At 34.1% G+C, this 12455-nt stretch overlaps 1 protein-coding gene across 1 annotated transcript; it reads left to right on the forward strand.

Moving 5' to 3' along the window:
• The first annotated feature begins 1885 nt into the window (after nt 1-1885).
• LOC108200392 (alpha-glucan water dikinase 2) lies at nt 1886-11949 on the forward strand. Its single transcript, XM_017368518.2, has 31 exons — nt 1886-2044; nt 2124-2233; nt 2324-2402; nt 2490-2581; nt 2671-2824; nt 2923-3288; nt 3413-3523; nt 3669-3767; nt 3869-4000; nt 4319-4407; nt 4651-4785; nt 5728-5890; nt 5973-6062; nt 6159-6344; nt 6661-6720; nt 6815-6877; nt 6983-7042; nt 7151-7303; nt 7399-7482; nt 7628-7804; nt 7893-7999; nt 8094-8307; nt 8589-8692; nt 8772-8901; nt 9484-9609; nt 9717-9827; nt 9957-10055; nt 10315-10488; nt 10563-10655; nt 10972-11087; nt 11534-11949. Exons 1-31 carry the CDS (start codon nt 1976-1978, stop codon nt 11736-11738), a joined length of 3951 nt encoding a protein of 1316 aa, XP_017224007.1. The 5' UTR covers nt 1886-1975; the 3' UTR covers nt 11739-11949.
• The last annotated feature ends 506 nt before the right edge of the window (nt 11950-12455 follow it).

The raw sequence follows: 12455 nt of genomic DNA on the forward strand, positions 1-12455 counted from the left end.
GGATCATTCAATCCACCCGTATTTTTAATACTTGGTGTTTTCTGTTTATTGTTTTAAAGTGTTTGTTCTTGAATCTTTTATTTTTGTAAAAGATTGTATTCAACCCCCCCCCCTCTACAATCTTTCTTATAGTTGGTGTAAAATAACAAATATTAATGAAATATTATTTTTAAATTACAACCAACCAATATAGCCAATACCATCAAAGCACAATGTGTTACAAGTTTAGCAAATTTCACATAATGTCTTACAAGTCCAATTCAGCAGATGATTATAGCCAACCCCATTTGAGATGCTCTTACGATTCTAATTTAGCCAACGATATTAGCTAACCACATTAAAGATGCTCTTACATTGTTTTTAGTTTTTGACCCTATTTAATAATGTAAGAATTCTGGTTTGAAGTTATCAATCTATTTGTAGGTATTTTTTAATATTAATATATGTTATTCATAGTATTTTTACTCTTTTTTAAATAAATTATTTAATTATATTTGAAAATATAATGACACAGTTTTATATTTTAGTATATTAAAATTATTTTTAGTTTCTGAAACCGTTTAAGACTAAAACACATCTATGCATTTTATTAAAAAAAAAAAAAGGGAAGACACATATATGCATTGAAGACTTGTAATTATAAAGATAGAGCTCTTTAATGTTTAATTTTTTTCTTTTCCTCTTTTAAGTAAATATATTTAAGAAGAAGAAAAATTGAGCAAGCCAAAAAACATAATAGCATCTACAACGGGGTTGGCTTGTAAGAGTATCTCCAACCATGAGAAGTTCTTGGTTAAAAATCTAGTTGGCTTACCAAAATTAAAAATTATAGCCAATTCTCACAAAAAACAACACTCCAACCATAGCAAGCCCTTATCTATAATTATAGGCATCCCCTATGGATGACTATATTTGTCGAACAACTACAAATCTGTAGTGAATTCCACGTCATCTCCCGCAGTTTATTTTCCTCCTTTCCGCTGATTACAAATTATTTATTACCATATTAAATTGATATATTTTATTTATAACAATTTAAATATTAATAACATACTATTTTTAAATTATAGCCAACCAATACCATTGAAGCACAATGTTTTACAGGTTCAGCAAATTTTACATAATGTCGTACAGGTCCAATTTAGCCAACGATTATAACCAACGCCATTGGAGATGTTCCAAGACATTTTGATTGAATAAGTATTAGTTATATTGGTTGGCTATAATTTAAAAATAATATGATATTAATTTTTTAGATTTTTAAAATAGAATATATCTGTTCAATATGGTAATAAATGATATGTAACTTACTGCAAATTTCTTACATGAATATAGAGATTCGACAAATATAATCATGCATAAGAAGTTGATTAAAATTATAAACAACTATTTTTTGTTTTTAATATGTTAACCCACTTTTTCTCGTTCGAGATGCTCCTAGCAAAGTATAGTACAGATAGTCCACATAGTAGATAGTATTGAGTTATTGTAGTGAATTATTGCTAACCACAATGGAAAAGCACTGGTCCTGTGCATCCAGCTTTGAATCTGCTTCCCATGCAAAAGCATTACGCCATTGCTTATATCTACTACACATTCTAAGCTACCACTGTACTTTCATGATAGAATCCGATTCCTAAACTTTCAGCAAAATCAAAGACCGGTTTCACAAAGTTCAAAACAAATTAATGGGAATTTTGCATGCTTAAAATTCGGAGCAACGAAGATTGATGAACATCAATAGTTTTAGTTTTGCAAAATTATGACAAGGTCCAGTGAATAAGAAAAGGCCATAAAGTGAAACAGGACAATATGAATGTCAAGAAACGAATAGTATCTACTTTGTTACCCACATTCTACTTTTTACAAGGATTCCAATGCCTTGATCATTTTTCCTCACAAGATATTTTTGTCGTTTAATTTTAATATGCGGTTCCTGGTTTTTTAGTTGTATACGCTCAAAGGGTAACTAACTATGGCGTCGACAGCATCAGGTGTCGGTAAAGTTGATCATTTTAAGCTTTCAGATGGATTGGAGCTTCAGGTAGCATCTTCTTTAAGTAGAGCTTTAAGGTTTTGACTGATTGGATATTGATTTAACTTCAAAATCCTTGGTGGCATAGGTTAATGTAACGGGATTTACAAATGGACACAATGCAAAAGTAGAACTGCAACTCAAAAACAGCTCAAGGGCGTGGATTCTACACTGGGGCTGTACTTACCATGGAAACACGTAAATTTTGAAACACGAATACTCTGCTGTTTTTTTAACATTGTGTGACATGATAATGTTGATTGACAAATTATTATTTTTTTGTTACAGAAAGTGGTTTTTTCCTGTTGATCGTCCTCCAGGAACAGCAGTTTATAAGCAAATGGCGCTACAAACGCCATTTGTCAAGGTCGTTTACTTGTCTTTATTCATGATTTGTTTCATCAGAAACGGAGAATTACTTTATATGTGAATTGTTTCCTAATATGAGCTGCAGAGAGGAGACGTGGATGTTATCCTCATTGATCTACGAGACCCTAAGATACATGCTATAGAGTTTGTCATTAAAGATGGCAGATATGATAAATGGTGCGTAAATTGGTTCATTTGCTCCTGTTTCTAATCATATCCAAGTAGGATATCTCGTTTCTGTTAAACGTTTTTTACTCAAATTTCAGGTTAAAACTAGGCCAAGGAAATTTCCAAATTCAAATTCCAAAATATGCAACTGATAATCCTCTTCCCCTGGTACCAAAGGATTTGATTGAACGCAAAGCCTACTCTATCTGGGAGAGTAAGGGGAGGCCTGAAACGTCGCAGATACAACAAAAGGTAATAATATATCAAGTCTGTTAAATTTTTAGGAGCCAAATAATTTTTGGCCAAAAAATGTGGTTTTGGCTTATTTTGTGCATCTTAATATGACACAGCAAAATTATGATGATGCTTTGAGAGAGATACAGAGCATGTTATTGAAGGGGGTTTCCCTAAACGAGTTACAAGGTAGCTCTCGTGCAGCAACTAACACTGTTGTTGCCTTGAAGAAAGAAGAGCAGTCGACTCAAAGAAGTGGCAGTAATACTATTGTTGTGGTCAAGAAAGAAGAGCCGCCAATTCAGACATCATACTCCTTGCGCAGGAGACATGATGTTCAGAAGTGGTTGCATAAGTACCCGAAAGAAGAAGGGAAAAGTCCCATGATTTCATCATCACTAATGGATGTAGTTGAGAGCTCTGTCGGGGGAGAGAATGTAATTCTGAGACAATCTTATCATGTTGGCAACTATGAGATAGTGGTTAGTTATGCTTTCCTTTTCGGGTTTTTTTGTACAAGAGCTCTTCGTTAATATTAGAAGTATTGCCCTTTTAGATTGATGGAGGTGTTACAGGGTAGCTGTTAACCTTCACTTGGTTTCCCAGGTTTTTCTGAAAGTTCTTAGAGGTGATTATCATGTTCTGGTTGCTGGAAACACCAAGGGCTCTACGGTTCTTCACTGGGGCGTATCCAATTCAACCCCCAAGGAGTGGTTGGTAAGTCTGTAATCTTATTATGACAAGTACTATCCTTGAAGACTGCGCGAAGTATTCATTCCCTTTATATCTTGCGTTGCCACAATGTTATAGTATTGAACCGCCACATCTTCATGACGTGTTTAAAATCTTTTGTTGTTTGCAGGCTCCACCAAAGGATATGTTGCCTGAAAAATCAAAGTTGCTGGATGCAGCATGCCAAACCTATTTCACTGACATTTCAACAATCAAAGGGACTTTTCAGGTAGCATCTGAAAAGAGATATTATCATTTAGTTGTTTTCCTTAACTCATAGTTGTAACTTGTAAGTTTTGACATTCATGTTTATTTTTCAATTGTTCGCAGTTAGTAGACATAAATCTGCAGCAAAGAAAGTTTGCAGGGATCCAATTTGTCATATGGACAGGAGGTTCATGGGTAAACAATAACGGGACAAATTTCTTTGTAGGCCTAAATTTATACAGCGCAAGTGGAAAGGTTTTTTCAACACTTCTTAGATGATTTCTCATAGTACTCGCTCTACTTGTTACTGTTATATACCTGAATGGCAGAGATTTACTACGGATTATATGAAAAAAATCATAATCGAGATTGATTCCTTGTGAGCTAAAGTTTCCGAAAAGAATTCATAGTGGCCTGGAATTCAAAAACAGAAATATGGCACAGATAATATCTAATATAAAACATGATGAAAAAAAACTATTATATTTTTAAAATTTTGTTGAATATGTACTCTGTTCACTTCTTTTATTTTGAATCCAGTGCATGAAATCAATTGATATGGCTTATCTTCAGGTTGAACACGACGGGAGAGGGATACTCAAATGGCTACTTAATGAAATTTCACAGCGAGAGAAAGAAGCTGAAAGGTCACTGATGCACAGGTGAGTATCACACAGAGGAAGGATGTGTCACTCGGTATATTTGTAACTGTTTCTTGAGTCAAGGAGGACACTTGACATAGGAAATTGATCCTTAAGTGGACATTCAAGTCACAAGACAAGGATTTTTAATGTTCTAGCTTAGTTGAGCATTACTTTTTCGAGTCCAATTTCCATTTTGATTTTTAATAAAAGGAAAAGAGCTTACATGTGTTTATCTTAATTTTGTTTTCACATTTTACACAGGTTCTGTATTGCAGCAGAGTTGACTGAACGTTGTAAATCTGAAGGTGACTTGGGGCTTATTGGTATATTGGTGTGGCTGAGGTTCATGGCATGCAGACAACTTAATTGGAATAAGAATTACAACATCAAACCTCGGTATAGATTACTCCATATTTATTTTCCAATAATACCTTATATAGAAAATTTAGAGAAGATATCTTATCTTGTGAACAACAGTTACAAGTTCATAGGTAAATCGTGAAATACTATGTTGCTCTGTTTGAACCTGTATATGGTTCATGAATCTATTAGTTGTTCTTAAAATTTCTTTTATCTTAAGACACCTGAGTTTCTAAACAAGGGTATCTAATATGTTAACAATGTCCAAATTGATCCAAGACATCGGCCCTTGAGATTGTTTTTGGCAGTTCAAGTAGTCATCTTAGAAATCTTTTGAGTGGTCATAAGTGAGTTCAAGTTTATTAACTTTCAATATTGATTTGGAAATAGTATAATTAGTCATTCTGAAAATTTCATGCTGAAAATGCACATTCTGTCTATAACTAACGTCATTGGCTATAATATTTGGCTAATGGTAATGAAATTTTGGTAACTTAATCCATGGAGTAGATAAGAGGATTAGTACTTGTGTATGAATTAGAACAGATGGATCTGAATAAGAAGGCTAGTACGGGAAGTTATCTTCACTTGGGAACACAGTGTAGTGTTGTTAAGCCTTCACGAGGTTTAGTGAATTACCAGTACTTTGAACATCAAACCTTTATCACTTTTCAGCATCATAAAACTCATATCTAGATGTGAACTTGGGAAAATAAAGAATGTGAAATCTGTTATACTCAGCTGAATAGAAGTTGGAATTAACCGTCTGTTTGTTGCTATTTTCTGATTGCCAACCAATATTCCGTCATCATGCTTTAGTTCTTTTTGTCTCAATAGTACAATATGCATATACTTGTAATCACAAGCCTTCTTTCTGCGTTTTCTCCTTAGTACATGAGTGGAGGGAGTACACATCTGTTCATATTACTTTTACAAACATGACAATGTTACAAGACAGGTTTAATATCTTTTTTGCAGAGAAATTAGTGAAGCTCAAGATAAGTTCACAAATTTACTTCAAAAGATTTATCTGGAGCAACCAAATGATCGTGAGATTGTGAGATTAATTATGGGATGTGTTGGCCGTGGTGGTGAAGGTAATTCTGGACAGAGGATTCGTGATGAAATACTAGTGCTTCAGGTGCATCATCTCAATCATGATGATTTAGTTGTATGCATACTGTAATTGGATTCTGAGCCTCTTCCTGTATTAAAACTTTCAGAGAAACAATAACTGCAAGGGTGGCATGATGGAAGAGTGGCATCAGAAGTTGCACAATAATAGTAGCCCAGATGACGTGGTTATATGTGAGGTATAGAAGCTATTTGAAAGTATTAACACAGAGAAATCTGACAGAACAATCATTCTGTTACTTATTACCTTTGATGGAATTCATCTTTGTTCACAGGCACTTCTAAACTATGTAAGATGTGGTTTCAGAATTGAGGTTTACTGGAAAACTTTGACTGAAAGAGGGCTTACAAAAAGCGTGCTTGCAAGTTATGACAGACCCATTCTGTCTGAGCCTAAGTTTAGTCCTGATACCAAAGAGGGACTTATTCTTGATCTTACATCATACCTTAAGACCCTCAAGGTGTGTGCGTTTCCTGAATGATAATTTGCATATTATTATTATATTATGTTCAAGTTTGAATAAAATTTCTGATAAATAACTGATAGATCACATAGGTCCACATACATATCCAGTCTGTCTGGTTTAGTGATAAATTTCTATCTCAAATTTTGCATTTATTATAATCAATGTAGCATTACTTGTTGAGTCTTTTGCTATAAAAAGATTTCTGTGCCTTGATGTTTTGTTATTTTATCAACTACTAAATTAATGTTCAGTAGACACTTGAAATTTTCTTCTTATTAGAACTTCTAATTAATTGGCTAAATTCATACAGGCTGTTCACTCAGGTAGTGACCTGGAATCCGCTATTGACATATGTTTAAGTATTCCTGAGGTAATTGCAGAAGTTGTTCAAGCATTCTGAAATTGAACCTCCATTGCAGCAACCTTTTGTGTGCTTCTGTTAAATTTTATTTCCTGCATCACAGGGATACGGAATTATGGGTGGATACAGAAGCGCTTCATCTGGTGGTTTAACACTCAAGCTGCAAGTAATCTATGTGCCTGCTTATGCTGTTTGCAAATTCCAAATTTCAGATTATTGAAATCTTTTTCCATGTAAACATTGACCTCTAAAATATTTTAATGAACTGCAGGAGTATCTTCAATTTATTAAAACACATATAGGCGATACAAGCATCAGTCCACTGATGGAGGTTCACTTCTTAACCAAATCATAACTTTAATTTTCAAATAAGATAGTATGCAGTTAGCAACAAAGAAAGACAAAATCATTTTTTTTTAATTTGTTCCCTCAACTTCAGAAATTACTTGAATCTCGAATTGAGCTCCGTCCCAGTATTGTTACATCACATGGAAGATCAAAAGACTTGCTCTTCCTTGATCTTGCTCTAGACTCCGCTGTTAGAACAACCGTGGAAAAGGGTCTTGGAAATCTTAATTCCTCAAACCTTCCAGTAAGGATAGCTTGTCAAATTTCTTCCATATGCTCATAAACTTTTTTTCTTTTTCTTGGTGTGACAAACATGTAAAATGTTTGCTATGTCATCAGGAAATCATGTTCCTCACTACTTTGGTACTTGAGAACTTATGCCTTTCAAGTGTTAACAACGAAGATCTTATTTATTGTACGAAGGTACCAATTCTTCATTACTGCAAAAATGTAGTATACACGAAACCATTATCACACGGAAGTTTAATTTTAACTTGCATTATATCCATCTTTGTTCATTAATCTGACTGATAAATGTTACCACTTTTGGCTGTTGGCACAAATGAAGGACTTGTACCGTGTTTGTGAATCCTACAAACCCACTGATGCCAACTGGGCACTACAAACAAAGGCTGTTGTTGACAGAATTCGGTTAGCACTGGCTGATAAATCAGAGTATTACCAACAAAAGATCCAGCCTACTGTGCAATATCTTGGTCATCTACTCTCAGTGGAAAAATCTGCTGTATGTTGATGAACTTGAACTTCATTTGAGTTTATCTGCAGCTTCTTGTTGTCATATTATATTAACTAATAATAATTATGTGCTGCAGATTGATACAGTCACAGAGGAGTTGATACGAACAGGATCAGCTGGGAGTCTTTCCATGCTTATTAACCGTTTAGACCCAATTTTGCGGAAAATTGCAAACCTAGGCTGGTATGGACACCTGTGAAATTTTCTTGCCCCTTAATCAGTTTAACTCTGCATTGAAGGACTTTGTTTTTTATTGCTCTTTGCGTAATTGCTGCAGTTGGCAAGTTATAAGCCCTGCTGAAGTACGCGGTTTTGTAGTCAATGTGCATGAACTGATTAGTGTTCAGCACAAAGTTTATAGAGAGCCAACAGTTATCATCGCAAATAAGGTCAGTGGAGAGGAGGAGATCCCAGATGGTGCTGTTGCTGTACTTACATCTGATTTTCCAGATGTCCTGGCTCATGTTTCTATTAGAGCAAGAAATAGCAAGGCATGAACTCCGCTTTGTTGTTTCTTTTTAATGGTCCGTTTGGAAACCTGAATTTCATTTGAAATTCTGGATTTGATCAAATAACCTGTTTGGGAATTTGGATTTGGATTTCATTTCAAATCCAGATATTCAAATATTACTATAAACCTGAGAATTTAAAATGACAACCCAAATCATGTCATTTGAAATAAAATGCATGTTCCCAAATGCCCTCACGTCTCATTTTTCCGGTGGTGCGAGTATGTTTGTAGTTCAGTATAACCTGATATAGCATTTTGCAGATCCTGTTTGCTTCATGTTTCGATCAGAATGTGTATAAAGACCTCAAACTTAAGCAGGGAAAAATGGTGTTAATCATATTCAAGTTGGGAAATCTTGTGATCATGTATGTTGTATTACTTGGTTGTTTGAATTTAGCAGTTTTCAGGTTTTTACATACATAACTCCTGTTATATTTCCTGCAGGGACGTCTCGAGTTCTAGTTTATCTCCCAAATATCCACTCTCTTCCTCTAGTTCTCGAGGACTCCAGTTAAGCAGAAAAAGATTCAGCGGAAAATATGCTATATCACTCCAGGAATTCACCACGGATATGGTAAGGTCTTCTTCAAGTTAGCATTGTATGTCAGGAAATTAAATCTATATATATCAAAATGATCGGGTAATTAAAATGCGGATTCTAAAATTTCATTAATTCGTTTTATATGAATAACTTAGGTATTGAATTCTGTTTAACTCCCCTGAAATGCTCATCTGGAGGTGTTCTTGTGAAGTTGTTCGGTCCTGTTTGCAGAAGGGGGGTTAAATTCAAACCAATGTATTTCAAACTGCAGGACTAACTAGAATGTCAAGTATTTGTTATAACAATAGCAGATAATATCAAGAAAAATTACATAATTTCCAAGAAAAGTTTTGTTTGGACAAGGTCTCATACATGTATACTTGAGCATTTAACTTTAGGACTTGGCATGGATGTTACTGGGCCAATTCAATAAATCTGCGATTTCTTGAACTACTGAATTCATTTGAAAGATACCCTCTACATTCCAAGTCTTTAATCTGATTTTTCTTGTTGATTCATTATATCTATATGAATATGATACCACAGAATGATTGTTTTATGCTGGGATCTATATGTATAGATGGACCTATGACTAACATTTTTCATCGCATATAGGTTGGTGCTAAATCTTGTAACCTGAGATTTTTAAGTGAGAAGTTGCCTAGTTGGATCAAACTTCCGGTGTCCATTGCCATTCCTTTTGGGGTGTTTGAGACTATTCTATCAGATGACATGAATAAGGTACAGCTTCTTGTCTTCGCCTCCTTTCCTGATATGTTTCAAATGTTTCTTTCTATAAAAACGTGCATATAATTTCATTTTTCTTCTATTATGATCCTTTCTGCCAGGATCAAGCTAAGCAAATTTATAACCTCACTAAGCTTGTAGATAGTGGTGACACTTTAAAACTTCGGTCAATACAAGAAGCTGTTCACCAGATCAAAGCACCAATGCGTCTGGTAATTTTTTTACAAATTTAACAACTGGTTTTTCTCCAGGAGATTATTTTGATACTTAATACTATGTGTTGGCGTTTAACGTTTTAGCAATAAACTTATGTAACATATTTCATTCTAACTCTCTGATAGATTATGGAGCTTAAGAGCAAAATGAAGAGCTTAAGAATCCCCTGGCTGGAAGTTGAGAGTAGTAACTTGTGGAACCGAGCTTGGGAAGCAATAATAAGAGTGAAATTTCCAACTCTGCTACTTATTCAATATATACATACATTGATTTATTCTATTTGCATAATTTTTAACAACAGATAAGACTGGAAAGGAAAACAATTATTTTTCTCTTTATTGCGGAATTTCCTTCAAATTTTTAAGTAGGAGGGAGAGCCTTAAAATTTCCTTCTCTTTCTTTCCAAATTGGCGAATTCTTTCTTTGTTCTCATGAACAAGAACCGCCCTTTTCTTTTCCTAATCAATTTGTTTTTTGAGTTAGGTTTGGGCTTCCAAGTGGAATGAAAGAGCATATATCAGCTGCAGGAAGGTCTCCTTGAACCATAATGACATTTGCATGGCCATTTTAGTTCAAGAAATTATCAGAGCTGATTACGCCTTTGTAGTTCACACCAAAAATCCATTATCTGGTGATGCCTCAGAGATATATACTGAGGTAAACACTACATATTCTTTTATTCGTTATTCAAACTGAAAATCATCATCTTGTTGATTCTGGTGCAAAATCAGGTTGTCAGAGGCTTGGGGGAGACCTTGGTTGGCGCTTATCCTGGACGAGCAATGAGCTTTACCACTAGAAAAACTAATCTTAAATCTCACAGTGTAAGGATAGTTCAAATCATTCTTCTCATCATAATGATACATAAACAGAACAAACTACAAAGAATCTTTTGATTTTTCTTTCTTACAATAATTAAGATATTTGTATACACAATTGGATTCATATTATTTGGCTCAAACACTTGTGTCATAAGGTATAAACTTCAACAATGTCAAATCTTTTTCAATAGTCCTTATTTCTGCTCTCTTCTATTAGTAACTATTAGATCTATTTGTTCCGCAATCAAGGAACTAATGAACTGCTTCGACCTATGTATCTAATCTGAACTCATCTAATTGGAAATAATCTTAATGTCAGGTTATTGGCTATCCGAGCAAGTCAATAGGACTATATGTTAAACAGTCGATTATATTTAGATCTGATTCCAATGGGGAGGACTTAAAGGGATATGCCGGTGCTGGTCTCTATGAGAGGTATGTTCAGACTTATTCATTTTTGTTATAATGATTCAGTTCAGTTTATCTCTAGTTTGTCTTGTAAACTACAATATTCGAAAAAGTTATAAATTTCTTTTAGATTGCGTTTGGGAACATTTATTTCATTTCAAATTTTGGATTTCAAGTGACATAATTTGATATGTCATTTCCAGTACTCAGTTTTATATTAGCATTTGAATGTTCTTGATTTCAAATGAAATCCAAAATCCAACTTTTTTTGTGTATCCAAACATGTCATTTGATCAAATCCATAATTTCAAATGAAATCCAAGTTCCAAACAGGCCATTACTGAAAATAGAATCCGAATGATGACTACGCTAGTAGGTATTATACAGCAAACTTTGGCTATACATTAATATCACATATTACTTTCATGAACTTGAATAATAAATTATGTGTCTAACAAGTGATAATCCCACAGCTTACCTATGGACAAAGCACAGGAAGTTGTACTGGATTATTCAAACGATCCGTTGGTGGTAGACCGCGTTTTTCAAGCTTCTCTCTTCTCCAGAATTGCAGAGGCAGGAAAACTCATTGAAGACCTCTTCGGGTGTGCACAAGACATTGAAGGAGTTGTCAAAAGCGGAGAAGTTTATGTTGTCCAAAGTAGACCGCAGATCTAGCATTCACTTTAGGCTGCTGCTCAACTGTCACAGAAAACTGCTACTTCACCTGCTACAATATCGCGAATTTATAGAAAAATAAAATCTTAATCAACATTCTAAATCAAAACTGTATTAGCTTAATCAATAACAAGAAACACAGAGTTTTCCTTTGTTTCTTGACTTATTTCTGCAATTCTTCTAATGCTATGACATATTAACTATTTTACAACATTCTCTTTACTTCTTGCTATAGCACTCTATTCTTTTCTGCTCAGGCTCACTAGATTTTTACCAAAACGGTTTCTCTGATACAAACTTTTCACTAGTTACTAGTTTTGTGGAATTGACATAATTGCCAACCACAATATAATGTTGATGATATTTCTTAAAGTGGATTCCTTCCTTCTTAAAAATTTCTGATTTTGCACACATAAACTACTGAGAATTTTCTTCATTACAAGATCAACATTTTCCCATGCTTGATCCCTTGCCAGAGCCTTCATTTGTTTTTCTAGATAAATTTTAAGGAAAAATGCTGGAAGTAGTACCATTTTGAATACAAAAATTATAGAATTTGTCTCTCCTATTAAACTAAGTGTTCGTCTATAGATCCATCCATCTCTAAAGTGATGGTTGCAATCTAAATCCGATTAAATTATAAATTTTGAGAATACATAAGTATAAATAGAACGAAAGATATATGAAATCTAGTTTCTTTTATTAAATTATTGATAT

Source organism: Daucus carota, chromosome 9 (genome assembly GCF_001625215.2).
Source record: "Daucus carota subsp. sativus chromosome 9, DH1 v3.0, whole genome shotgun sequence".
NCBI classification, from domain to species: domain Eukaryota; kingdom Viridiplantae; phylum Streptophyta; class Magnoliopsida; order Apiales; family Apiaceae; genus Daucus; species Daucus carota.

Excerpts from the sequence above, each read along its gene's own strand:
- LOC108200392 (XM_017368518.2), top strand. The coding sequence starts at position 1,976 with ATGGCGTCGACAGCATCAGGTGTCGGTAAAGTTGATCATTTTAAGCTT. Across the intron at positions 6,345-6,660 it reads CATACCTTAAGACCCTCAAG|GCTGTTCACTCAGGTAGTGA; the intron begins GTGTGTGCGTTT and ends AAATTCATACAG. Across the intron at positions 8,308-8,588 it reads TTAGAGCAAGAAATAGCAAG|ATCCTGTTTGCTTCATGTTT; the intron begins GCATGAACTCCG and ends AGCATTTTGCAG.